This window comes from Pelecanus crispus, chromosome 6 (genome assembly GCF_030463565.1).
Source record: "Pelecanus crispus isolate bPelCri1 chromosome 6, bPelCri1.pri, whole genome shotgun sequence".
Taxonomy (NCBI): domain Eukaryota; kingdom Metazoa; phylum Chordata; class Aves; order Pelecaniformes; family Pelecanidae; genus Pelecanus; species Pelecanus crispus.
This window is the reverse complement of record NC_134648.1, coordinates 1,473,971-1,501,478: the sequence shown is the minus strand read 5'-3', so window position 1 is coordinate 1,501,478 and position 27,508 is coordinate 1,473,971. Positions and strand designations below refer to the sequence as shown.

General features: G+C 51.9%; 1 protein-coding gene across 1 annotated transcript in view; it reads right to left on the bottom strand.

Annotated features, from left to right (window-relative positions):
• EPS8L2 (EPS8 signaling adaptor L2) overlaps nt 1–26,940 on the bottom strand; it is a 65,895-nt gene extending 38,955 nt beyond the window's left edge. Inside the window, exons 1-4 of the mRNA XM_075712209.1 lie at nt 26,910–26,940; nt 25,608–25,697; nt 6,918–6,982; nt 5,930–5,985 (exon numbers count right to left, since the gene is read on the bottom strand). Coding sequence (XP_075568324.1) covers nt 5,930–5,985; nt 6,918–6,982; nt 25,608–25,697; nt 26,910–26,940 — 242 coding nt within the window. The remainder of the gene's footprint in view (nt 1–5,929; nt 5,986–6,917; nt 6,983–25,607; nt 25,698–26,909) is intronic.
• Nucleotides 26,941–27,508: the final 568 nt, after the last annotated feature.

The window sequence follows — 27,508 nt, the reverse complement described above, 5'->3', positions numbered from 1 at the left end:
CCTGTTAGGTCAGTACCGCTGTGGTCCGCACCAGTTCCCTTGGTCATCCTGTCACTTCCCAAATGGGAATCTGCAGGGCAGTCTGAGGGAAGTGGTTCCTCCTCTCTACGGCAAGGAGTCTTGATCTCTGCTGCGTCTCAGACTCTCCTGTGGGATGATAGCTTTAAAGGAAACGGCTGTTCAGTCAGTCAGGTGTGAAGTTGCTTTATCCAGAATTGCAGCCTCACTGCTTGACTGATGGCAACGCAGGCCTGCTTCAGGGCACGGGCTGACGTCTCATCTGAGTCAGACATGCCTAAAACCAAACACCTGGCCTTCCCCTGAGCTATCGAACCTCAGCGATTGTCTCAATGAACGCCAGTGCTTTCCATTTTTAGCTTTTGCTAAAAGACACAGAGGATATATCTGCATCGGTGAGTGGCACCGTTCAGATGCTGGCCAGATCCCCTTGGCTTTAGGCATGCGCATAGTCCTCTCGACCCAACTGCGTAGCTGAGCAAGCTCGGATTCTAGCCACCACTCCTGCCAGGGCTGTATCTTGCAGACGATACCAGCGTGTGTTAAATCCATGCACAAACCCTCTTCTAGAAGGCTGTGGGGAAGCAACAGCACCTCAGTGCTCCCATTGATGACTGTGTGACTGCCACATGGCCTCCAGCTGAAGTAATTAATAAGCTCGTGGTTTGGGCAGGCAGTAACTGGTAGTAAATAATGATCCTTTTGTCGCTCATGGTGCTGAGCCATCAATATTAAACGCACATTTGCAACGCAGCTTTAGGGAAAGCAAGACTCTTGAGTCAATGCTTCTGTCTTTCTGCTCTTGGGGCCATTCGTGAGTTGGCACAGCTCTTGGCTGCAATGGGTATCTCACAGCAGCGACCCCGAGGCCCTGCTTCATGCTGCGCTCACCCAGGGTGCGAGCGAGGGTGCGGGAGAGCCGGCGGTAAGGAATTACAGTCTGGGGACCATGCTGGGGGCTGGTGAGTCTTATCTCAGAGACCTCCCCACGTGGCTGGAGGCCCTGTTAGGAGAGAAGGGAGGTCTGTGGAGACCCCCAGGAGCTGGTGGGTGACCACTAAACATAACTTACTCCTTCGCCATCAGTGCATTCTGCCTAGCCGGGGCCAGTGTCCTCTGCCAAGCCTCCGCCGGTGGCTCCTGGGTGCAGCCGGCGCTGGTGGAGTCTCGTCTCCCTGCGGCTCCCCAGGCAGATGAAACCAGTCCCAGGGCCACGCCGGACAGGTGGGAATGGCTCTTCTCTTTGTGTTAGTGCCCCGTGTCCTGTTACAGCGCCGAAGCCTTTCTTGGGTTACGGGGGGAGTGCAGTGTCAAGTGATCGCCCCTCAGCACCACGTTTCTCCAGCCGAACTCATGCTACAGTTTCTCTTGCTCCAAAATCCCTTTTCCAGCCTAACAAGTTTTGGTCTTTCCCAGAAATGGGTGTATCAAGGATGGGGTGGGCAGGTTGGAGCCAACTGGCTGGGTCTCACAGGTTTGGATGTGAGACGAGCGCTGCCCTCCTGCCAGGCTGGTGCCTCCCACCTCTGCGGTGCCCCTCGACATCCCAGCCCTCTGCTCCGTGCACTTGGGGGGGGCCAGCCTGGTTTGGGGTCGGCCGGGCACTTCTGTGCCCCAGCACTTGAAGTGAGAGGCAAAGACACCCAAGGGTTGGCCAGAGGTGCTGGAAAGCAGCTGAGCACCGCAGGGATGGACACAGTAGCCAAACAGAAATGGGCTGCTCCGAACGCTGCTGCAGAGCCATTTCCTTCCTACAGCCCCATGAGAAATCCACTGTAATCATTAAACCGCCCTCGACTCTATGCAGCTTCTCACGGTTACGCTGCCTAATCCGTCACGAGAGACGGTGCCGTCTGATCAGCCATGACAGTGGCTCAGATGAACGCCTGCAGAAGTCCGCCTGGGTGTCACCACGGCAGGGGGTGGCAGGAGCCTGCTGTGGGAAGCACTGTGCAGAAACACTTCCTTCCAGCCCTTCCCTCAGCTTCTGCCGGAGCCACACTGGTTTCCCCCCCACAGGCTTTCATCTAGGTTCAGAACAGATGCCAGTAAGCAGAGAAGCAGCTTAATTTATTTATGGTATGCATTAACATTTATTCAGCTGGTTGCTGTGCATTGAGTAAGGTGGCAACTTGATAGGTGCCAGCCATTCCCCCTGCTGCCAGCAGAGCTGGGCTCGCTCTGTGCAGGCAGCCACAGACTCTTCCAGAATGTGGAGCTGAGCACACGTGATGCCGTTTTGCTAAGGGTGGAGGAAGGGCTGAGTATCCTGCTCCCATGACAGCCAAGAGAGCAAGGCTGATGGGGAGCGGCTGAGGGAGCTGGGGGTGTTCAGCCTGGAGAAGAGGAGGCTGAGGGGAGACCTGATCGCTCTGCAGCTCCTGGCAGGAGAGTGTGGGGAGGTGGGTGTTGGGCTCTTCTCCCAGGTAGTAAGCGATAGGATGAGAGGAAATGGCCTCAAGCTGCACCAGGGGAGGTTTAGGTTGGATATTTGGAAAAATTTCTTGATGGGAAGAGTGGTCAAGCATTGGAAGAGGCTGCCCAGAGAGGTGGTGGAGTCCCCATCCCTGCAGGTGTTCAAAAAACGGGCAGACGTGGCACTTTGGGCCATGGTTTAGTGGGCATGAGGGTGTTGGGCTGATGGTTGGAGTGAGGATCTTAAATGTCCTTTCCAACCTTAATGATTCCTAGTTTTACTTTCATTAAAAAATAACCCAGCCACCAAGAGAGGAAACATGAAATTATTCCTCTGCCCTTAATTGGTTTAGTGGTGGACTTGGTAGTGTTAGGTTAATGGTTGGACTGGATGATCTTAAAGGGCTTTTCCAACCTAAACAATTCTAGGATTCTATGATACTCCACCGAGGACAGCTGAGCACCTAGAAAGCATATCCAACTCTGATCGACTCTGGTAGGGATAGAGCCGGGGGAAGATACCTCAGGGCTTTAAGCCAATTTCTTTGCGGGATTCCCTGGTGACTTTGGTTATCTCTCTGCATCCCTCTGTGCTCACCACAGTGAAGAAGACACGGTGGCATGCCGCATACTTGATGATCAAGGCAATTACAGCAGGCCAAGGTGACACCAGAGCAGCCACCTTCCCCACCCGTCAGCAGCCGCGAGGCTGTGTCCTGCGTGGCCCTGCGAGTTTCGCGCTACGTCCTTGACCCCCCCAAGCAGATCCCCCACCTCTGTCATCCAGTTGGCTTTCTGTGCGCAGCCTGGAGCTGCTGCTCTGCTTCAGCCTCACCATGATACTTTTAAATGTCACTCCCTAGGGTGGCTTTAATACTGCCAGAAAGTCCCTGTTGATGCTGGGGACACCTGGGCCCCCAGATCGTGGTCGTGTCCCTGCAGTCGGCACTCCTGTCGTGTCAGGCCAGTAATGAAGGCTCGGGCTGGGTTAGCATTCAGAGCCCAAGTACCTGAGCTAACGGTTCAGTACATGCCCTCCTTCCTTCCATACCTGTGTTGTGGCGAGAGGCACTCTTGTTGTAGAAAAACCATCTTAAGAAAGCTAAAACCAAGGCCTCGTTCACCTAGGAATAATATTTAGACATCTGTGTGCATTGGAGCGTCCGTGTACATTACCCAGCGAGCTTTAAATGCAGCAGATGTCTGTGTGCTGCGAATTTGGGAGCTGTTGCACTCATTTCTTTGGAGGCCTGGCAGCATACACAGGCTGAGGGTCCAGCCTGATTCCACTGAAGAAAAATGGAAATATGAAAAGTCTTGTAAGCTCTGAACGTCCCTTAGCAGCATCGTAATCACATAATCAAGGCCAGCTCAGCTTGATGTGATTTCTTTCATTATGAAACATAATTCTCCCTGGAATTTTAGTTCTTGCCTGCCCTCCACCCCCAAATGTGCCAGCTCACAGCAGAAATTAATGTTGGGGGAGGGAGGATCCGAGTGCGAAGGGGACCCAGACATATAAATATTAGTTTAACACATGCTGAGTGTCTTTTGATAAAGGCATGCTGAATTAGCGGGGCGGGTTTCAAGTTCTGCCAAGCAAAAACCTCGTGGATGTACTCGTGCAGCGCTGGGCTGAGCCAGCCAACAGCCGCTGATTTATGCAGTAAATTACTGCAGGCCTCATACTGCGCTTCGGAGGTGGCAGGGAAATAACGGGCAGCTGATTTACTCCTCTCGAGGATTTGGCCGATGGACTTATGGTCGTCATTTAAAGTTTGCTGGAATTTGGTCAGAGAGGTCCCATCCCTGGTGAAATTTGCTTTTGGGGTGTGTCCATGCAAAAAAATTTAAAAGATGCAACTCGGCGTTGAAAATGACTTATTTGAGAAACTGTATTTGTTTTAAAGGCAGTTTGTCAGCCTTTCCCTTTGCTAGCTTTTGAGGTGGAGGCCTTGCGGGGTGGTCCCTGCTCGCCCTGCCGAGGCACCCAGCCGGCCTCGCGCTCCCAATTCGATCCCTGAAACCCTGACAGTTCGGAGCCCTGGGCTGCCTCCGCCCGTGCGTGCTAACCTGCGCGTGTGCCGTGTTTCCAACGCGGTTGTTGGATCTCGGTTTCATGTTTACACATCTCTGGATGACTCTCTATTTACTTTGCAGCTAAAGTCTGTCTGCCCTGATTGCAGGAGCTTTCCGTGCACAGCAAAAGAAATGATGCCGTTAGGGGTAGGAGCTCGTCTGAACTAGCAATCCTGTGTGCAAAGTGGAGCAGCACCCAAACATTTCCGTGCCTCATCCCCTTGCTTCTTTCTAGGCTTATCACGTGTCCTTTCATCTCCAGACAAGTGATTTTTGACACAGTTCAAACCCTGACTTGGCACCTGCCCATCATGCAGCATCCAGGCCACAAATAGCCCCGGCCAGTAACACCGAATTTCTGTTCTACCTTTATTCCCGTGTTCCACTTCTTTGCAGCAAATCCAAGTTAACAATGACTTTGTTTAAAACTTCACCCACTAAGTACAGCCCCCGCCTTCCCACCAGCGACCACTTCTCCCCAGGCAAGACAGTTCACTTGTGGGACACTGCTCCAGCCACTCCATGCTGATAAACCTCCAGCCAAAACCGTTCAGCAACCAAAGTCACTTCCCAGGGACAAATAAACCACCCTCACCTCGTGCCTGCAAAGGGTGATTTCTGGTCAAATAAAAGCACTCTGACAAGGGGCACACACAGCCTGTTCGTACCCAATGAAAGCATCAACCAGGCAAATCGACAGCCCTCAGGTGGGAGAGTTTGCAGGCTCGGACTCCCCGAAAGCTGCTAGTGTTCCCCCAGACAAACCCCCCTGTCCTTATCCAGGGACCAACTGAGGGAGGTGACTTCTCCCATGACTTTCTGCTTGTTCTGCCTGCCCCTCAGGCCAAGTCTTCACCTGGGATACGTTAAGAGAGCTGCTAAGATCAGGAATAACTGTTATGGATACCTAAATGTTTTCTACGGCTCTTCACCCAGTGACTCCTCCGGAGCTGGGGTGGTTTATAAACACGCTGCGTATCAGGCTCCGCACAAGCACCCATCCTCCCAATGCCCTTACTTCCAAAGAGCCAAAGGGCACTGGAGTTTTCATGGGTCACTGAGTAGTTAAAAGAGGATAATCATTAACCTGCTGAGGACAGTCTTTCTTTTGTTAGGCCCTTTATCAGGTTATCTTGCTAACATAACTGGAGAGGATCTGGGTGACGGGTGAGGGAAGCGACACTCTGCGTAGCTTGGCTGTTCTCACAAAATCACAGCTGACCCCAGCACGGGAGGTGGTGGCACAGAGGTGAGGTGCATTTTTGCTGCCACGTCAGGCCAGCCTGTTGCGTATGGAGGTCTGGATTCACGTGGCTTTGATTGAGTTCCAGCCTAAAACTCCCCAACAGCCGCATCCAGATCTCCAGAGGTGCTTTTGCTATAGCAAACCGTAGATGTGTTTTTGGGCACGACTTACCGTACAGGTCCTTTGCGCTCAGCTTGGAGGCTCCGTCCGCTCTGCCCATGCTGCCACTGCAAAAGAAAGGAGGTACAAATAAACCATCAGCTCCCAGATGTTTTTAACATCTGCTTTAGCTTTTTAACACCTGCTTTCACACTGCAGCTCGCAAGATAATCAGCACAGCAGCTCTGCAGCTGTCCTGAGAGGGGCCAGCCCTGCCCTCCTCATCACGTCCGTCAGACGTGGTACGGCTCCGAATTACCAGGCAAAGCATTTGCTTGTCCGACTGTGCCGGCGGCTCCCTCTGCAACCCTAGCTGTTATCCACACCGCAGGCACAGGTCACTACACCCAGCAGCTGGAAACAGGAGACAGAGGAGCCCATCTAGGCCTGTCCCCACTAGAGTTACCTTCACACGCAGTGTCCCCTGGAAGGACATCGCTTCTGGAGGGGCTGGACAGCGGCTCCCAGTGTGCGGTAAGTGGGTTGGTCACTGGGAGCAGCACAGGTAAATGGAGACCCCTCCATGAGTGCACCTGAACCTGAGGCAGTGTAAGCACCAAGATTAAGATCCCTTTTTAATGGACCCTTTTGACATGTACTCCTTGAAGGCAGGTGGTCAGATATAGGACATGTCCCATATAAAAATGTGGAAGGATGTAATTGTGTGTAAACACTTGAGTTTTGGGGTGTCGGGTCCCTGTAGGGCCACCCCCCCCATGCCTGGGTTGTCCATAGGAGTCCGCAGCCAGGAGATAACAGTGTTTTCTCCAGCTCACGCCTGGCAGGGGAGGATCAAAGTGGGACCTCGGGGTTTCAGGCGCTGTGGTTGGGCTGTCCTGCACGGTGCAGTGAGCCGCAGCTTGTGAGGTGCCCAGGAAGGGTGAAAGAAACACCAGGGACTTGGGGGGCAAGTGGGGCTGCTAAGAGCATCCCCTGGGTGGTAGGAAGGAGTGGTGGTGCCAGCCGCAAGATGGAGGAAGCCCACCATGGAGATCCTTACTTTGATGAGCCAGGGCTGCTGCTGAGGGATCCCTTGAGACTCATGTTGCTTCACAGGACAGGCAACTGCAACAGAAGCAGAAGAGACAAGGTTAGCGATTAGAAAACACGCTATCAGATGATTTATCCATGTGCGTGCTGCCCTTCCCGCCCTCTGATTTGGGGTCTCCAAGCAGCAGCGTGGGCAGATGAGAGCGGTCAGGCCAGCACGATGGGTTTTCTTGCCAAGCTCTGCCCTGTGGTTCAGACACCTCTCACAGCTCTGACCTGGGCTGAAGATGACACATCCCAGGATGCCTTTCCGAAACCTATTTCCACCTCTCCCCTCTTGCCCATCCCTTCCAGGCACACCCCAACCTTGTGGTATTTCAGCATGCCTTTTTCTACCAAAGCAGCCCTGCCTACAGTTCAGCAGGGACTGATGTGGTCTTTGCCTTTATGGTCTGTCAGAGGCCATTAACAAACATATGCATCCCTGTGGCCATGTGCTCATGACTGTAAGTGTCCTGAGTCATCTTTCGTGCCTATAGTGTCATTATCTTTTGTTATGTGGCAATTTTAAGCTCTATATCAGCTGTGAAAGTATCCTTACCAGGGTATTGCCCACATAGAGAAAGTGAGATAATTGTGAATGCTGCTCCACTGGCAGCATAAGGATGGAGGAAAATTTACTGCGGTGGCTGAGTACTTGGTGAGAGCCAGACAGGCTCAGTTCACAGATTTTTGTCATCCTCTTTCAGATGAGAATTATAAATAAGGTGAAAGAAGGTGTGAGAGAGATCCAGGCACTGCTCTGAGAGCAGAACTGCAAGGGGGCAGGGGGGGAAGGAGGGAAGACAAGGTATAATAAAAGCTCAGGGGACGCTTTGTATTGGCATCCAAGATATTCACCTCCGCTCTAGTGCGAGTTGAAGGAAAGCCGACACAAAGCCTTCAAGTTTTTTTATTCACTTTTGAAGTGCTCAGGGGGCACCTGCCTGTGGGCTGGGCACTCAGTGTCTCCTTTTTGCTTTGCCTGGGTTGGACCCTGCTCACCTCATTATAAGGTTGTCAGAATTCAAAGGTATGGCTTTAAAATACTTGTCATTGGCCTGAAGAAAGAAATTAATCAGTGTGTTCAGTGGGATTTCCTGCGAGGGAACCTTTGAACATGCTTGGTGTGTGCCGTGGGGCTGCCGTGACAGCCATCCCTGGCAGGCAGCGGAGCTGCCTCGCAAAGGTTTTTCTTAACCGAGCCTAGGCTAAATTATGTGTAATCCCTAGGGAATACTTTGGAGGCATCTCTGGCACCTGGGATTTCCCCTCTGGAGGGTGACTATCTGCTGCAGGACTTCTTGTACCAACAGCAGAGCTGCCCTGGATTCCTTAGGTATCCCTTTTTATTCCTCATGTTGGAAACACTCATTTGTGCTATTTTCCTCCGTGTGTTTCACCCTGAGGTGAGGGCAGATACAGAGTATTTTCACTGATCTTAACAAAACTGCACGCCAGTCAGAGGGATATATTTTGCAGAGATCCAGCTCTCCAGGCGATGCACAGGGCTTATGTGCATGCCGCGCGGCGGCACACGGCTAACACCGTTGCACAGCCACACGTGTGCACATGGGCACACAGACTGTATGGAGGACCCCGGCGTGTTTCGGGCTCAGCCTTACGGCTTTCAGCCTGCTTTGTGTCACAGTAATGCTCCTCAGCACTGGGACACTGTTAGAAATGACATTGAAGTGTTTTTTAAATTAGTATATCAGTATATATACTAATAATGCAAACTAGTATATTAAATTCTCCCTTTCTCGCCTCTCTTGTGGTTGATACTATAGTCCACGCACACACAGACATGCAGATACAAATTCATATACAAGTTAGAATAGAAACTTGGTGTTCTGCCAACCCCTCTGAGTGTAATAAAACCCGTCCCTGTGCCCGAGCTTGGGTACCTGTGAATTTTTCCTCTGTCTGCTGGTTTCCTTTTACAGTCCTCAAACTGTTCCTATCTCCCAGATCTCTGTGTGCATTAGCATAAGATACCTAGAAAAGGGAACGTGCTCTAGTAAACCCAGCTCTGGTCTGTTTACACCATCTGATCACTTTAGTCCCATGGCTGATGATCATAGCTGGGAATGTTTCTGCATATTAATGTAATATTTCTGGCTCGCTTCCACTTACTGCCCCAGGGCTGTGTCCTTAATGGACTGAAATCCAGGTTACTCCAGCGGGTAAGTGGAGTTTGGAGTTCAGAGCTTGCTCCCAGGCCCCAGTCATGAAAGAGCAGAAGGAATCAGGGATGCAGCCAAGGTCACCCTAGGTTTTTTTTCTCTTTCTCAAGCTCTGTCTGAAAGACAAACTCTGGGGGATCTACTCCTGCTTTTAGAGGAACCCATCTGGTCCAACCCTCCGTGGCTGCCAGAGGAGCAGACCCCGTGGCAATGGCAGAGGTTGCTGCTCAGCTTTGTGGGTGAAGGGAAAGCAGCCATAGAATGAGCCAATTCTTTATCTCTTGGTAGTTAATAAGAAAGTACTGACAGGATAAGCTGGGCTCCTTAGAGCAAGGCAGGATAAAATTTCTTGACGGAGAGGGTCGTCAAGCATTGGAACAGGCTGCCCAGAGAGGTAGTGGAGTCCCCATCCCTGGAAGCGTTCAAAAAACGGGTAGAGGTGGCACTTTGGGGCATGTTATAGTCTAGTCTACCCTTAATTGGTTTAGTGTGGACTTGGTAATGTTAGGTTAATGGTTGGACTGGATGATCTTAAAGGTCTTTTCCAACCTAAACGATTCTATGATTCTATAAGCTACCATCTACCTCGGCTACTGGAAATGCCACTGGACCCTGCAGGTGTCAGAATGACTTGCCAACGCGCTGCTTGAAATGTGCAGCGGGAACACTTGCCACCCACGAAACAGCAGAAAGGTTTTGTGCCGCTTGCGGTCCCAATTATACCCCGATGCCCCAAAAGTCTTCCACCTGGCCAAGCAGAAGCTGTAATGCATTAGCACCATGACGTTTCAGCGAGGGGCTGATTATAAATCGCTCCTTCTGGCATGTCCGATCGAGTGACCCCTGGTCCATCTCGGCATTTGTAACGCAGTAAACCCCAGTGTCCCCCGTCCCTTCGCCCAGCGCCGTTGGAAGGTTGTCCTCGCTTCCAGGGTGCTTGCATCCAAAAGAGGGCATGAAACTGGAAGCAAAGCGTGTGCCTGCCAAGTCAGCAGGTCTTTATCCTCCTGGGCTCCCTTCTTTTTATTTATTCATGCTATTTTCATTATTTAACCTTTGCCTGGCTCTTACCGCTGCATTAAGGGCCATGTCTGTGTTCAAACTTGTGTTAATCGAAATGAGGGTGTGGTGTGACGCTGGCCAAGTGAAACCAGGACAGAGCCTTGTGCCAGAGCTTTTAATTCAGTTTAAATTGCCTGATATTAATGGAATCCTAGCTGGCAGACTGGGGGCGGGGGGCATATTTCTGAGGGGTTGGAGACTTTATAATGATTTTCCTAAATCGAGAGACAACTGGACTTGAATAAGATGAAGAAAGGGCTGAGAGCACTTCACCTCTAAATGTGGACGGAGCCCAAGATAAGACACGAGAGACGAGATGAGGCTGTGGCCAAGCGGCTGGCTTTCCCCAGGTTTCCCTCTCCCCATGGGTGCATCCCTAAGAGCTCCAACGTCTGCAACCCCTGATGCACACGTCGTCTTCTCCCCGCTGCCATTTCAGCTGTGGCGCACGCTTCCCTGATTAGAGGGTTCCTGATCTCCCTCTTATCTCCCTGCAGGGTGCGGCTGCTTTCTCCTCCTTCCCCAGTGGGGCGAGCATGCGTATGAAGGGAAGCGAGAAGCAAATTTAGCCGTGCGATGTGTGGCTGTGCAGAGTTGCCTTTGCCTCAGCCTTACCAAATCCAGACCTGAGACCATCACCTGCTCTTTTGATGGTGCAGGGCAGTGTTTCTCCATGGGTCACCAAGCAAGCCAGCTAAGCCTTGCACATGGCATGGTGTTTAATGGGATAGGGGTTCCAGCAGCTAAGCTGAGCTCAAATTCTGGCCGCAGGGGCAGACGGCAGCGCTACGCTTCTGCTGGGGGGATTTACAGGGGAAGCTTAACTGCCTGGCTAAAGCCTGGCACCGCGACTTGTCCCAGGCCAGGAGATCTCATGTGGTGAAACAGAGGGCCTTAGGGAGGCCAGCAGAAGTCAGTGCTGAAGGACGTCGAGGTGGGTGAAGTCGTATTGTACTTTAAAGCAAAGGAAATCTCACTCCCTGACTTTCCGGACAGTCTTATCCTTGGAGGTCAAATATCCTCCCGAAGACACACAGAGTCATGATAGCAGCCTGGCATTGTTGTCTGCGCTACATTTCTGTACTTTTATAGCAAATGGAAGCAGGCCATACATTGTTTTGACTTTCTTTGAGTCTCTTTGAAGAGGGAGCTGCGACATTGCAAGGGTGGAGAGCTCTATGGGAGGGGAAAGAATAATAGCTCTCTTCTCTGTGGGCTGATCACTACTATTGTCGTACATTATTTTTATTAGGAACACTTCTCTCTTGTCTGCTGTGCTCATACATTTTTGTTCTCACAGCAAATGGAAAGGGATTGTGAAAACTTCTGGACTTTAAGTGAAGATTGGACAACTTGAAAATGTGAAATACTAGTGTCTTTTTAGGGCTCATTATTATAATCACTGTTAATAACAATAGCAGCATCTAGTGTTTGTGAGTGTTTTTCATCATGGGTCTAAGAGTACCTTTAATCGTGAGATCAGGTAGAGCGAGCTGGGGAAGGTTTGTTGGTATCAGAGGCCGTTAGAATATATGATTGTAGTGACAGAGAAATGCTGGGCAAAACGCAACAACTTTTGCTGGAACATCAGTAGAAAAATATGGCAAAAACCCTAAAATGATAAAAACTGACAAGCTACCTAGGAGTAACAGTAGTTTTTTTCCTAGCATGCTCTAACCCATTTCTGACAGACCTTGTCTTTGTTTCCATCACTCATCCCACTGAAATCTGCCCAATGTGGCAGGGCTTCCGAAATGCCGACAAGCTAGGATTGAAACGTGTTTCCCTACCTGGAGCCATAGTACTGATACGGATGGTTTAACCTATGTGTCACAAAACCGGGTCAAATAAGGTTTGATGCCTGTAGCCTAAAGTGTTTCTTGGCCAGGTTGGAGCACCTGGAATGACACAGACATGCACAGTGGTCCCTTATGCCCCGCCAAGTCAACCCAAAGGTGGTGGTGGGGAATGGCTTCATCCTGCAGCGCGTGTGAAGCGCTCCAGGACGTGGCGAGGGAAGTCTCTGCACCAAGTAGATGAAGGGGCTTGGGCACTGGTGAAATATATGTGATGGAAACGCTGCCCGGGGGTCCTGCCTGGGGCGGGACGGGGCAGATATAATGAGGCTGCTGCTGTCTGTAGATGTAGCCCGTGCCAGCTGGATGGGTCAGGCAGAAATGCTAGATTAGTAAAAGCCTCGGCAAGTAACATAAAGCGTCAGTTAGAAACATTAGCTGGCGACCACATGATGTTATCTTTTAAACTTCCCAGGACAACAAAGCGCCGTCTGTTAGGGTTGCTGAGTGTTTTCATAAGGGAACGTCACGCTGGCGAAAGCTGTTTGACGGACTGTCCCGCAAAGCTAATTCTGCTTGTACCCACACAAGAGCAAAGGGAGCACAGGCACCGTGATGTATGTGTCCTGCACTGTCCGTGCTCCAGACAGCCCCCCAGCCCCGGAGGGTATCCCGCCGACTCCCGTGATCTGTCTGCCCACTGTGATCGTATTGAAGGACCTGGCAGATAGGCAAGGCTACGATCCCACATCAATCCACTGAACAAAACAGCTTTCAGGTGTTGGTGAGGCACTGGGATCTGTGTGCTCAGTGTTCCTCATGTGGCACAAAGAGATCTAAATTCACACGATCTGGTTAAGGTCTCTAAAAGTGCTTGGGAGATGGACCCTGGGAGAGTGCGGCCGACCTGAGAACTTAACCTGGGTCTCTTGTGTCCTGGTCCAGCCTCTTCATGATGAAACCACCCTTCTCCTGCTTTTAGTTGCTTCTCTGAACCTGCCAGTAAGGATGCCTGTCAGGGCTCCCCAAAAGAAATTCAGACCTGCTCGGTAGGTTCTCTACCAAGAACACGCACTCGTAAAGAAAATCATCTCTGGGTTAGTCAGAAAGCATCAGGGAAACCCAAATCCAGAGCAAGGAGGCTGACAGCCAAACAAATTAACATGTTGTTGCTGTGGCTCCTTTTTAAAAAGAAGCAAGCAAGGACCTTGTCCCATCTGAAATTTCCAAACTCTGTCTTTGCAAATCAGGCCTTGCAATTCATGGTGGTTCAGTGAGACCAAGTTGGAACTTCACGACCCTGTTTTACCCTGTTGCTGGTGATTCCTGCTTTGAAAAGGGGAACACATCCAACCAATATTTCTCAGAGAGTCTGGTGACCCTAGGAGCCCCCGTTCTTATCTGCATTGTTTGAGATGTCTTTACAGTGCCCCAAGTTTTGGAAAGTGGCGAGTCCTGTTGTTCTTTCCTTCCTCCCTCCCACCCATGGCACCCTTTCGAGTTATCTTTACAGTGACAGAGCCACTCGAGGTCACAGGTCACTTTGGGAAGACACTAGCCCCTGTGGAAGAGGTGAGCATGAATGCATGTGCAGTTTCAGGGTGTGCGTGGCACGTACCATGTTATAGTAGTTAAGAGTCACAGGCGGTGGGTACAACCTGCGAGGTGTCTGTCAGAAACACTCCCTGCTCTGTACACGGGATTTTTCACATTGTGGAGATTCTCCAGAAGACAAGCACCTTGATAAATATAACCCAGCCCAACAGGTCAGCGTAGGTCCAAGCAGAGAAGAACCAAATGTTCTTCAGCCTCCATGGGAGAAGCGGCAGCAGCTCTTTTAGACTGAGGCCACTCAGAGCTACAGCCAGCCCTCCACCAGCTTTGATGGACCCTGATTGCTGCTTTTCAAGAGTCTTTCTCCTCTTACGTGCTGTGCCCTTCCATGCTGTGTCCTCCAGAGTACCAGGATAAGATTTATACCCATTGCTGAGGATCACACCTAAGTAGGCTGTGCCTTGTTCACTCACCTCCTCAGAAATAGCAATTTGTGCTTAAAAAGTATTTCCTGGGAAAATGCTTATGCGGGCTTCCCAGCATCGAGAGGGGAACACCCACACGCTTGTCCGGCAGCTTGGCTTGCCATGAGTGGTCCCTGGGAGACCACACAGCCCTGCTAGATTGCACTAGAGATTTGGAGGCAACGCATCTGCTGGCTTTACTATTGATCCCCCACGCGGCTGAAATGGAGGCTTGGGAGTTAGTGCTCAGAAACACAAACTGATTACCACGGAGCAAAAGTGCCAATATTTACAAATTCCTGATGCAAGATTCACAAACTACCAAGCGAGAGCCTGGGAAGTTACGCCCCGTGTCTCCCCAAACACACACATACGCAAACACTTGTGCGTGGCTCTTTCCAGTCCGTAGGGGATAGGCAAACAGACCTTAATTTAGGTCTGGGTCAGGAGTCCAGGCAGCGCTGGAGGCTGCCGGTGCCCACAGAGGTCAGTGCGGGAGAGGAAGGCTCTGCAGGCTAGCTGAACCAACCTAGGAGCTTTTATATTCCTGCCAGAAGGTAAAACCTTCCTTCAAGGAACACAACCAAAAGCAAGTCTAGACAGTGCCTTGCTCTATAAATACCCAGGGAAAATGCACAAATAGCCACAATCTCCATGATCTTGGGGAAAAAACTGGAAGCTGACTCCACTACCCCTCTGAAAGACGTGTTTGCAGAGTCCCCGTGCTGAGTCACGGCTCCTGAATTTGCACTTTCCCTCTCTGTTGGAGGAATCCCGCAGAAGCTGGGTGGAGGAAAAACACAGAGCAGGCTGGGGCTTGCTGTGTATCTGCTGGGCCCCTCTCTTGCCAGGGGTACCAAGCTGAGCGTTATCTATGCTTGGGCTGCAGTTTAGCAAGCTTGAGAACCAGGCCCAGAAAGAGCATGCAAATACTAATAGATGCTTTCGGAGAGATGGAAGGAGATGGATGAGCGCACCTTGTATAAAAGCTCATTAAATGGTTTAAACAAAAAGATCCCGGTTAAAAACTTCCCAAATGGGAGAAAGTGTAATGTGAGTCACTTGCGTTCCCCAAGAAGAAAAACCAATGTGACGTGTTCCCTAGGCTTCCCGGGAAGAGAAGAGTGTGGTAGGGAATTTTGTAGCTTTTTCCTCTGCCCTGTTTTTATTTGTGCCCACACCTTCTGTGAGCAAAGCCTGTCCCCTCACTCTGTGACCGGCACCACCCAGCTCCTGGCAGACGGGAGCCGTGGGGAGACGGGAGCCGTGGGGAGACGGGAGCCATGGGGAGACGGGAGCCATGGGAGGCTGGCGCTGGCCGTGGGGAGACGGGAGCCATGGGGAGACGGGAGCCGTGGGAGGCTGGTGCTGGCTGTGGGGAGCCGGGAGCCGTGGGAGGCTGGTGCTGGCCGTGGGGAGCCGGGAGCCGTGGGGAGCCGGGAGCCGTGGGAGGCTGGTGCTGGCCGTGGGGAGCCGGGAGCCGTGGGAGGCTGGTGCTGGCCGTGGGACTGCCTGGGCAGGATGCGAGGGGAAGGCTGGAGGGCTGCAGCCATCGTGCGCTGGTGCTGGCAGGACCCGTGGGCATAGCATGCCTGGTACCCAGAAAGTTTGCTGAAGAAATGCACTGGTAGTTTTCATGCTGAAGGTTTCTCTGCCCTGCGTCCTTATTCAGTCCATCCCCCCCCAAAAATGATCCCTTTTTCCTAGCCTGGTGCTAGACTCCGGGAGCTGGATCACCGGCAGCAAGGGGGTTATAGCTGTGATTTTTAGAAGGGGGGAAGGCTTTGACACTGTGACTCTGCTGATGAAAGGGATCCTTTTTATTTGCTCTGTGTAGAAATCAGGACTCAGACATCAGGCCAGTAAAAATAGGGAGTGACTCCACATGTGTGTGTCATATTCCAGAGCTGGACGGAGAACGGCCGAAGGCGCTGCCCTGTTCTGCTCCAGCCCAGCCTGAAGGAGGGCATTGAATTGCCTCCCTGTTCAGGCAAAACACCAAAACCCTGCGCGTAACTGGCAGCGTGCTCGCATCTCCTGGCTGCAAGCGCCGGCTCCCAGAGCTGTTCCTCACGTGCGCCTCGCTGTATAGTGAGGACATCTCTCATTTCTTACGGCTTTTCCAGGCTCGAAGGCATTTGTGAAACAGCTGGGAGACTCGGCAAAAGGCTGGCAGCGGTGTGGCAGGACGGGCTGGCGGCCGGGGATGGAGAAGGTGTAACGGTTCCTGCTGCGTCCTGCTGCTTCACGCAGCGGTGTTAAGGCTCTGACTGAGGGCACGGCAAAGTGTTCTTCTTTATGGTCAGACTTTAAGAAAAAAAAAAGCTGATTTCCTCAGGGCTATCACATCCACGCTTGAAAGGTGGTGGTGTGTTTATGAAAAGCACCAGTAGCAAAACTGCTTCTTCCAGAAGCTTTAAAGCTATCTGGTCTGACCATCAGCTGCCACGTCCACACCGACAAATCACTAATAATACCTGGGTGGTCCTTGTTAGTCCCCGATGGGTATCACTCGTTATTGCCTCTGTGGCCATATAGGTAGGTAAGAGATTGGCCTTTGCTGTCATGACTGCTTTGAGCTAATCACTCAGGTGCATTAATCATTCATTAAATGATTGCTTTAATGTGTAAGCACACTGTGACCCCACCTCACATTAATACTGTGCAACCCTGACGAGCTAGCCTCAGCAGTCCTAGTCTCTTCCTGCTTTTACAGGAGACCTGTAAAGCCTAACAGAAAAATTTGGTGGGCCGATTAATTTTCCACATTACTTCCCAGCAAAGGCCTCTAGCCCCGGGAGGACTGTGATACTTAAACCTGAACATCACTTGCCTGGCTAGCGCCAGCCCAAACGGGGCTGAAATGCTTCAAGGGAAGATGACTGGGTGGTATGGCTGGTCCCGCACCAGCCCTCAGGAGGGGCAGAAGGAGTTTTGTTTGTAAATGGACTCCTCCATGCCGACGGGTTCATGAGCAAGACAGAGGTGTTGAGATCGATGGGACGCTTCCACCGCCTCCTCCTAAAGGAAGGGCATTTTTGGTCACTCCCTGAAACGCTGATTCACTTGCCTGGCAGAAATTCAGGCATGTAGCAGGACGGTCAGTGTGCCAAGAGCTGCTTCTCCATCAGAGAAAAGCTTGTTATTAGGCTGAGAGCCACTTTGGGGGCCATTTTTAGCTTCAGTTTGCCTCCAGCATGGTCATCTTGAAGTCTCTGGGGTTGCAGTGAGATGTAGAACACGATTTGTAAATCTGAACCAAGAAATATTTATCTCCCTGCGTAGGAAGGTCGCACCGTGGTATCTTTCCCCAGAGAAAGGGAGAGGGCTGCAGCCTGTCTCCCTCTGCCTACCCCAGCGAGTAGCTATTTCACTTTGCTGCCTACTCCCTTTCCAAATGTCTGCCTACAGCAGTTGGGGCTTGGGGAAGCTAATGCATCAATAATTTTCATTTCCTGCTGTAAAACTCGCCCTGGGGTTTTTGCTGGGAGGGTGGGGCGGAAGATTTGAGGGAGGAGATTCATCTCTTGAAAATCACATTTGATGTTTAAGGCTTTTCCAGCCTTCTTAAGCTAATCACGACAACATTTGTTGCCATCTCTTCCCACCCCGTTTTGTGCTTCCTACTCATATCCTGCCTGTGTATTTTTGGCCACTTGCTAACAATTCATTTGAGCTCAAACTTGGCACATGGGAGCTCGGCTCTGAGTGTCACCGCAGGAAAACAAGCTGACATCAGTTTAACCAGCTCAGTGACCTGGTGGCAACCAGAGACGTGGCGGAGCTCGGGTCAGCTTTTGGTGCGGCAGGGGATGGGGTTCTTTCTTACAGGGTATATTCAGCCCCTCAAAATGCTCCTGGGGCTCTGACCCAGGTATCTTCCCTTTGGTGCGGGCGACAGCCACATCTCCCAAGCGCTGTGAGCGCAGCGGGTGAGCGGGGGCTTGCGCAGGGGCTGCTGCTGGTGTCCTCAACCCTCCCATCCCAGCTCGCCCTGAGATGCCAGCTCGCGTGGTGGGTGCTGGAGTAGGAGCTCAGGCAGCCAGAAGTGGGCCCAGCCCACGTAACAGAAATAAATGTCCATGCTGGCAGGCCACGGCTCGCTGCTGGGGAGAGCTTGCCGATGTATCGCTGAGCTCCTGGCTCAGGGCACTGGCACCGGCTGTGGATGCAGCTTGGATCAGCGAGGGTGGCTCAGGGGAGTGGGCTGTGCTGCTGAGGGTGGGAATACGCAAAAAATGTCCATGCAGCAGCACTTGGGCGTTTTTTAGTGGTAGTCTAATCTATATTTTTCTTTCTATTGTTGGTATTTTCACATATATATGTCACGGTAGATAAAATTCTATATGGAAAGTTGTGATTTACCACTTCCCAGTCATCTCTGAAAGGCAGAAATGGCAGTTCATCAAATTGTGCTTTTGCTGTCAGTCATTTATTTGTTTCACCTGCAAAATGCTGAGATTTTGGGATTCCCACAGAGAGTCCCCATAAGAACTATAATGTTGATTGCTGATGCAAAACATGTACTGTCGCAAAATATTTAACCAAACTTTCATGCCCAGCTGAGGATAGCTCTGCTCTGTCTTTGGATTCAGAAGCCAAGATGCACAGTCACAAAAAACAGCGAGGGGAAGAGAACCAGGTGTTATTCTCAAAAACCCTATGCAGGAAACTTGCTCCTTTCTTAAGACACAAACTGCACATCAGAGAGGAGATTTCAGCTCTCCGGCCTGACAGAGGTCTCCTGTGTCTCCCTCAGCACATCCCTCCGACTCTGCAGGGCTCTGCTCCCATCCGTGAAAGGGCACTAGAAAAATTGACAACTTCACAAAGAGGAATACACGAACGACTACAAGGGGATGAGCTGCTGGGGCTTGGAGGAGAGGTGCAATGCAGGTGCCAGAGCTGGAAGGAGCAGCGGACCGTCCGTCAGGGGAAGAGCTGCAGTCGGTGCTTGGCATTCCCACGGGGATTGGACACAAGTGCAGCTGATCCAAATGGGCTCATTCATTGCCTGCTCACTTTAACCTCTTCTCAGGCAACTTGTCTTGCTGTCCTCTGTGTGGCTCTTGACCAAGCTGTAGCATCTGGAGCCTTCTGTCAGCAAAGTCTGCTGGAGAGACTCCTCGTATTAACCCTTGGGGATGCCGTTAGATACTGCAATCTTATTCTGGTAGTTCCTCTCCCCTGCCTTTAAACTCCTGCTTGATTTTCACTCTGAAACCTGGGCTAAAGATGCACAGATGGTCCTGATTCTCTCCTAGCAACTTGCACCGTACCGTGACAAGTTACAGTCTTGGTTCCAGGAGCAGCTTCAGCACTTCCCGCCCTCCTGCTGTCCCTGGCCACCACCTCGTCCCCAGCAACTGTGTGCAGGAGCGCTCCAACCCAGAGCAGGAACCCATGGGGCGTGAAGCCCATTCCCCCCACATGGACATTTTTTTAACTCGCTGGTTTTTTTTCCAGCCAGATCAGCTCCAGAATCTGACTCGCAGCCCAGCCCCACAAGCCCTTGTGCTGGCACAACGAAGGAGCGTCACAGGAGCGCGAGGGGCTGGGAATGGCTGAAGCCGGCGTTGCTGCCAGCCGTGGAGCCTCCTCCTGCATGTGTGCAGGTAAACCCTGGGCTTTTACAGGGTGATCATCTGTCATCTGGGTTGATTTCCAGTGTTTCCGCTTTCAGTAAAGCTACCAAGCTCTGTGGATGAGACTGGCAGGAGGGGTTTTTGCAGCGTGAACAGCCAGTTACACAGTAACCAGAACAGTCCCATGAGAGATCGTTCCAAAACCAAAAAAAAATATGTTCCCTTTGCCCTTTGTTTGATTTAGAATAGAAGGATGTGTGAGGCTGGGTTTATCAAAATAATTGAAATGGCAGTTTCTAATCTTACGGTGCAGAAATGTTTTAACAATCTTGCCACAAAAAAATTAATCTCCTGCAAGGGCAAGGAGGAAAAAACACAATTGGTCCCTGCAGCAGGGGCCTGGGATGAGAGTCTGCGAGGGCAGCCCATTAGCTGGGCTAGGAGAAACCCAGAGTGATTACAGGGCTGGGAAGGGGAGGGAAGAGTTTCCTGCAATGCCTTGAAGAGGAAAGGTTTCACTCGCCACTCCTGCATGCCCACAGGGGCTTGGCACAGGGATTTCCAGTCCCGAAAAGCTAAAGCTCTGCGGGGGGACATGAAGGAGACGCTTTCTGCTGTGGGAACCTCAGCACTGTGGAACAGGTTGCCCAGAGAGGTTGTGCCGTGCCCGTTCTTGGAGATTTTCAAGAACAGACTGAGTAAAGCCCTGTGCAACCTGTTCTGATTTCAGGGCTGACCCTGCTTGTGGTTGGACTAGAGACCTCCCGAGGCCCCTGCTGGCCTGAGTGAGCCTGTGATCCCCAAAGAGGAGAGGGGGAAGGAGCAAGAACGCCCCGTTATGCCAGCTGGGCAAGCTGTGTTTGCAAGGGTTGGGGCTGTTGGAGGATGGCACACAGTCATGCCAACACAGGCCACGTGGATTCTCCTGCAGCCAACGGAGGAGGCAAGGGGTGGTTTTTACCACAACCTGTGGTTTAAAACCAGTGAGCTCTCCTCACTGGACTGACTGTCTTTAGGGTATGCTGATGCTTAAATGAGCCACAGGTTTATGGGTCACCTCTGGAGCAAGGAAAGGTTTGCAGAAGCAGGGTTGTGTCTAAACATGCACATTTGAAGAACTTGGCATATTCTGGGAAGGTTGTTTTGAAGGAAGGGGCAGGTGGCCCCGAGAGCACAGGAATACACATGGTTTTGAGACGGACAGGGAGCCTCTTGCTGAACGGAGAAACCAGTCATTTATCCTCCACCTCAGCAAATCCCAGCTTTCCTGACAGCAGAGGTGCAACCCTGGTAGCCAGCCCTCCTACGCAGTTCATAGAATCATAGAATCGTTTAGGTTGGAAAAGACCTTTAAGATCATCAAGTCCAACCGTTAACCTAATTCTAGTTCTCCTTCAACTGTAGATAAATATACGTACATGTCATTTTTGGCCCTTTCAGTAATTCCCCTTCCTGGCCTGGCTTTGGTGGGGACGCAGCCCTCCTGCCCACAGCTGTCTGCAAGAGGATGTTGCCAACCTTTCATGAAGATGCTCTTTCAGCGTAGGCAGCCCTGGTGCATCTCGGCTGGTGGGGCTCACTTGAGCTATCACGAAGTGCTATTCCTGGTGCTCCCCAGCCAGGTGCTCCTCACTCCTGCCCTGTGGGACTAACTGTTGGCAAGAGATTCGTGTGGGCCTACTGCTAAGCTGGATGTCATGAGCTAACCAAGTCTTCTTTTAGCTCGAGTTGTCGGGGGACCGGATTCTGAGACAAGAGGACCTGAGTGCCACTCGCCCATGCGGCGCTGGAGCAGAGCGTGGCCTCTGCGAGCAGCAACTTGGCAGCTACGTGCACTTGTCTTGGCAAGGACCGATCACGTTGGAGTCAGCGTCACACACTGCGCTCTAGGGAAGATACCAGGGACTGCCGAGGGTGGGGACGGCCCAGATCTCTCCCGTAGTCTTCTCCACTGCTTTAGATCGTTCTTCTAACCTTTGACCGTTTGCTCACAAGGGAGGGAGGCAGGGAGCAGGAGTGTCTCTGGGCTTGTGCCAGGTGCGGAGCAGATGCTCTGGGGACCTGTCTGGTCTAGTTTGCATGTGACTGTGGCAGGCAGGCTTTGACCACTCAGCTTGTTTCTTCCAGCCACCCTCAGTCCTCACTTCCTAGGCTGTGATTAAACTTGCATGACATTTCCTTCCACTGGGCAGTCGCTGGGGCTGGAGCTCCTCTCATCCCTTCCATCCTCCCTTTTGGCTCAGGGGAGCCAGAGACGGCTGCCTGGACATGGGGTAGTCCATCACCTCTCCCATCACCCGTGCTCAGTTCCTGCTCGGGTGACAGGTTGGGAGCACACACACGGCTGTACCACATGTGGATGCCCAGAGGAGAGGACAAGAACAGGACAGGCGCATGGGGAGCCTCTCTGTAAAGTTTCCCAGCCTCCAGCAGCGGGATTTAAGAGCTCTCGGTACCCTTTTTCATGCCTGAATTTGTCCAACTGCATTTGGCCAACCTGTGTAAACTTTTGACATCCTGAATGGCCTGTGGCAAGATGCTCTGCAGCTCACAGCTCGGCTCTGCATGGTGTGCTCAGCCGTCTCCTTTTGTTTATGCCGCACTTGCCAGCTGCCAGTTTCATGGGATGCCCCCCGGCTCTGTTATCAGTAAACAACTGTTCCCTTATTCACTGTCTCCATGCCACGGGCAGTATCGCAGATCTCGCGGGGAGCAGCACCTCGGCTGTCTCTCTTCCAAGCTGAAGAGTATTGGAAGTTTCGTAACTTAAGTCACACATACAGGGGCCCTTCCTTCTTTATTTTTAAGCTCGGAGCAGACGCAGCAGCGCAGAGGAGCAGTGGGAAAAGGGTGCTTCCATGTCAAGAGGATTGCTCAGGCAGCTGATGGCCTGACCACACCTAGGGTGTTACCTGCTCGTACTGGCAAAGATCAGCAATGAGTACAGCTCTGGTACATTTACTCTCAATTTATCCTGTTGAACCTGCTCCTGCCTAGTTTAGTGCAGCAGCTCATCTGAGCTGCAGCTTTTCTGGTATTTTTTTTTTTTTCAGCTGGTGAAACTTTATCAACTTTTTTTTCAAGCAGTAGCAACTCACGGCAACAAACCTGACAGTCCTATGAATCTGCAGTTAACCCTGAGAGCCTTTCATGTCACATTTACTCTCCCGCCCTGCCCCTTCTATTGCAAAAAAGGGGGGCAAAAATCCAACCCAACATTTTCCCCATGTTATTCACATCCAGCCTACTCTGGCTTCATTTGAGTGCCTGGTTGGAGTGAGCATGCGCCTGGGTGCTGGACTGGACCCTCACCAGCTTGGGTTCTCTGCTAGTGAAACTCTGCAGGGCCAGCTGGAGAATGCTGGCTTACACCATTTGGGAATCAGCCCTTTGACTTCAGTGGGGCAAATTGCTGTTTCCGTGGCTCAGATGTACTACTCTCCTCCTGCAATTTAGAAGGGTTTGTGTTCTCAGGTGTTGGAAAAATAGAGGTGAATCAGTGATGCACCTGCCTGCGTGGTCAGGTACCAAGCCCATCTGGGGATCACCTAGAGATGCTGGTGTGAGGTGCCTGGTGGTACAAGGCTCCTTCCCCTGCCAGCCCGAGGGACCTGACTCTCTTCTCATGTGGATCTGAGCATGGATCAACCCTGTTGACATCCATCTAATTCCAATCAGAGGATTTGCTTGGGTGCAGTCTGGGGCACGCTCTCCATCACAGAAGTCCTGCCTGTGACAGATATTAAGGGCTGGAGTCTCAGCAAAGGACAATTTGCAAAACTTTGTTGCGGTCAGCATACGTTGACTGAGGAGCCATCCCCTACTACCCAACCTTACACCAGGCAAGCAACATCCACACCTGCACAGGCTACCTGGATACATGTTATTCCTCTTCCTTCTCCAAGGAGTTTTGAAAGCCCCCATCTCAACCTAGAAGCAACGCCAAGAGCATGAGGTACTGAAAACAAGATTAACTGCCTTGCTGTGTGAAAGTCAATGTTACAGATTAACCTGCGGGAATGGCCAGAGACAAGTCCATTCACTTCTTCCCCAGAGGAAAGCATGAATATCTTTCTAGGGAATGGAGAGGTTTTAATTAGTGCTCCTTTCTGCATAAAGCCTGGCTCTCCTACTCTGTCTCCTCAGATGAACACAGCTATAATTAAGAGGCAGCAGTGTCAGGAATGAGAGCAGGCTCCAGCCTGTGATTTATTAAGGGATGTCGTGGGTGCAATTACCTTTCTCTCTCCTCCTCTCCCCAGTGTTTTTATAAAGTGAATTTACTGATGAAAGGAGCGTCTCAGGCTCAGGCAAATGGACGCCTCTGTGTTTATCTACAGCACAGACAGAGCAAAGGCAGAGTCACTGCTTTTTCCTCCATACGGTTACCACTGAAAGCCTCAAACCTGACTTGGAGGATTTCGTGTCCACAAGTCGCAGTCCTGGCCTAAGCCCCAACCCTCTGTGACCGCCTGTGAGCAACACCTGGACCAAGGGCAGCACCCACCAGCGCCCTCCTTATTGCCAACCATCTCCTGCCAGCAGTGGTAGGATGAGGAGTGACCCCAAAACGAGTCCTGTTGGTGGTAATGAGGAGCGAGCGGCAGGCTAGGACAGGCCACTTGCGTTGTCTGCAGCAATGAGGCTGGGTCAGGGTTGGGGTTTTGCTTTGTATTTGCTGGTGCGGGAATCTGGGGGAGCCCACGGCTTTGGGTGGCAGCTCTAGTTCTCCTGGCAGCCAACACCTCTAATGTGTGAAGAGGTTAGAACTATCTCGGCTCCCAGATGGTTCCCACTTCTGGTCATCTGCAGTGAGAGGAAAGCTATGTGTAAACAGCCTGGGGGAGGGTGGTGTTGACTCGGACCGTGCTTGTTCACTTCATCTTAATCGCCATCCCACAAGCGGCAGTATTTTACTTTCTGAATCATTCAGCAGTGCTGAGCATTGCTGCTGGGTGGCTGAACTTTGGTTTATTGCCATTCAGATGGTCTGCACTTTACCTTTGTAGGATATAAATCTGGACAGGTTGAGACTGATAAGACAGAGCGGGGGGGAAGAAAAAGGAAGCAGGAAGAACAAAATTCAAACAAGTTCAAATTATGAAAAGCTTTTGGGGGCCAGTACCCTAACCAGAAACCAAAAAAAGGAAAGCATTCGCTGGTCCTTTCCAAGGTGGTGTTGAAAGACTCCGGCCCACCAAATGTGGAGTGTTACTATTCCACCAGCCATCAAAAGAGCTGCCTTCACCTAGGGCAAGGCTGGCTTGGAGGCCCGTGAGCCATGAAGGCTCCTTTGTACCACGCCTGCCCATCATGACAGCCAGGGTTGGTGCAAAATCCTATCTGCTGCCCCTTCCTGCCCTGGGTCTTGGTGCCCATTGCCCTGGCAGTGCTCAGCTCCTCCATCCCAGCTGAAATGGCCGAGAGAAGCCGTGGCAGTGTATTGGGGAGTGGGAGAGGTGAATAGGCAGGCTAATGCCTCAGCGGGTGAAGACCCAACCGTGGTCTGGATGTAGGAACGTGCCCCTGGCACCCGAGATGAGGACTTCTGGCACATGAGGCATGTTTGCCTATCTCAAGAGGGTAAGGAAAACCTTTGTGGGAGATGCTTGTGCGCGGCGTTCATTTATGACCCTGCTCTGTAGGTAGCGATGGATGGAAGGGCACGGAGCATCCTGAGCAGGCAATGGAAGGGCACGGAGCGTCGCGAGCAGGCCCTAGCTGCCATGCGGCGATGGATGGAAGGGCACGGAGCATCCCGAGCAGGCTCTAGCTGCCATGCTAGCCAGGGCTGCCCCTTGCCCCCTGAGCTGACATGGAGCAGCCCAGCCTCTGCCATCAGCCTCTTGCCTTGTGCAGATGCGAGGGTCCCCCTGATTCAACCAGGCCTGCAGGAACAGCCACCTCCAGGCTTCGCTTGGTGCTTCAAACCAAATCAGGGCCGAAGCAGCTTGTCTGGCCACTTCAGTCACTGTTCCCAGGCAGCTGAGCAGGCAGAGCCTGTGACTCCCCACCTTTTGGCCTCCTCTTCCCATCGGTTGGGAAGCTTTTGGTCTTCTCCGTCAGCAGAACCTCAGTGACAGTGAGCACGTTGCAGTAATGCCCTTGGGAGAATTTGGGGAATGGGAACACGGGCTGGGCTCTCCTGGGGAATTGCAGTGCAGGTGAATGGGGAACATCTCCAAACCGGTCCAGCGCTCAGCTACACACCCTTCCCTCCCTTCTTAATTGCAATTCCTCCTGATTTATCTGGACTACCAGGAAATAAAAATACCAGGGCTTTTTTGGTTAACCCCGCCGGCATCATGCATTTCAAGTTTGCAGGTGGCACCGTCCCCGGCCCAGGAGAAAGGAAGCCTCTCGCTGCCTTGGGAGAGGACGACCTCTCGCCTTGCACGCAGAGGTGGCCTCGTTCATGTGGGAGCAGCAGAACGACACCAATGTGTGGGATTGGCTCTCTCCAGGATCCCCTTCGACTCCCTCTTGACATGGTTTGATTTGATGCAGGGGAACTAAGTATTTTAGGGATGGGTGACAGCATACTTTTTCCCTGAGCTCGTCATTTCAAACCTGCTGCAAGCAGAGTTGCTGTTCACAGCCTCCCTGCTACCTGAAAATCCTTAACCCTCCTCTCTGCTGTAACCCTGACAGGTGAAAAGCTGTGTGGTCTCGTGGGCAGGTGGAGATCCGGGAGCCAAATTGTGATCTTGGGCCTCCCGGGCCTCCTTGGATCTCGTCACTCAGGCTTTGTACAGTGGCTGGCACCATTTCTGATGGTGCAAGGACTCTTCTACAACACAGTCCGATGAGCAGGGAGGGTTTCTGAAGGTACCACACTTCCCCTCCTTTCGAGTGGGAGGCTTGCATACCTCCTGGGCAGGCAGGTGGATATTTTTCTGGGCACCTGCTGAACCTTGGCCAAAGCAGGGTGGTTCAGGAGGCCGTGCTGGCAGACTCATGTGCTGCTAGACCTGTCTGGTGCTGCATACGTGCTGCTGTTCCAGGCGGACACCCTGCTGCTGGTAAAGCTTTACCGCAGTGCAGGAAACCATCTCTGTCACTTCTGGAAGTCTGTGGACTTTCCCTGGCACTTCGGCTTGGGGGGCGCTAGGGAAGGCTCGTAAGGCTTGAGTGTTTTTAAAGGGTGATTATTTTATTGCCAATCACATCAAACCCATAGGCTAAAGGCCGTGCACTAACATCTGCCCTGGAGTTAAGAGCAGTACTGCTGACTGCTGTTACGTAAGGAAGACGTGAGGCCAGACTTCAGCCCTGCACAAGGAGAAAACTGCTGAGTCTTCATCAAGACCACAAACCTGCCTGACCTACCACTTCGAGGGAGACCATGGCGAGGAAGAGAGAAAGCAAGCAGAGGGTGTGATGGAGACAATGCTCCAAAGCAGCACCCCGGGATCCAGCCCTCTGGGAATAATACTCCGAGGCTCCCCCACGCACCCGGCTTTGCACCCAGACTTATTTTATATGGATGTTTCTCAAGCCCACGCAAGCCAAAGAATATATTCTCCCTGTTTCACTCCTTTCTTTGTCTGCCACAAGGACTGAAACCTCCCGAGTCCTTCTGCACATTAGGGTCTCTTCTGAATCTCTTTCACTTCCAGCCTGAATTATCCCTTGACCCTACAAAAAGCACTGTTTTCCAGCACATTCAAAGCCATCTCATCAAGGGGCAGATGCTAGCAAACATCTGGCAGGTTTGGCCCGGAGGCCATCCCCCAGCAGGGTCTCCTCCCCTGGACGTACAGCCCGGTCACCCCACCGGAGCAGAGCTACCTGGCCCGGGTTCCTCCTGCGCAACCCCTCCGTGGCTCTTCATGCCCTTGGCTGAAGCCAGGCAGGCAACCACAGCGGGATAGCCCGACAAAATGGTGGCTGCTGTTAACGTTACCGCAGACAG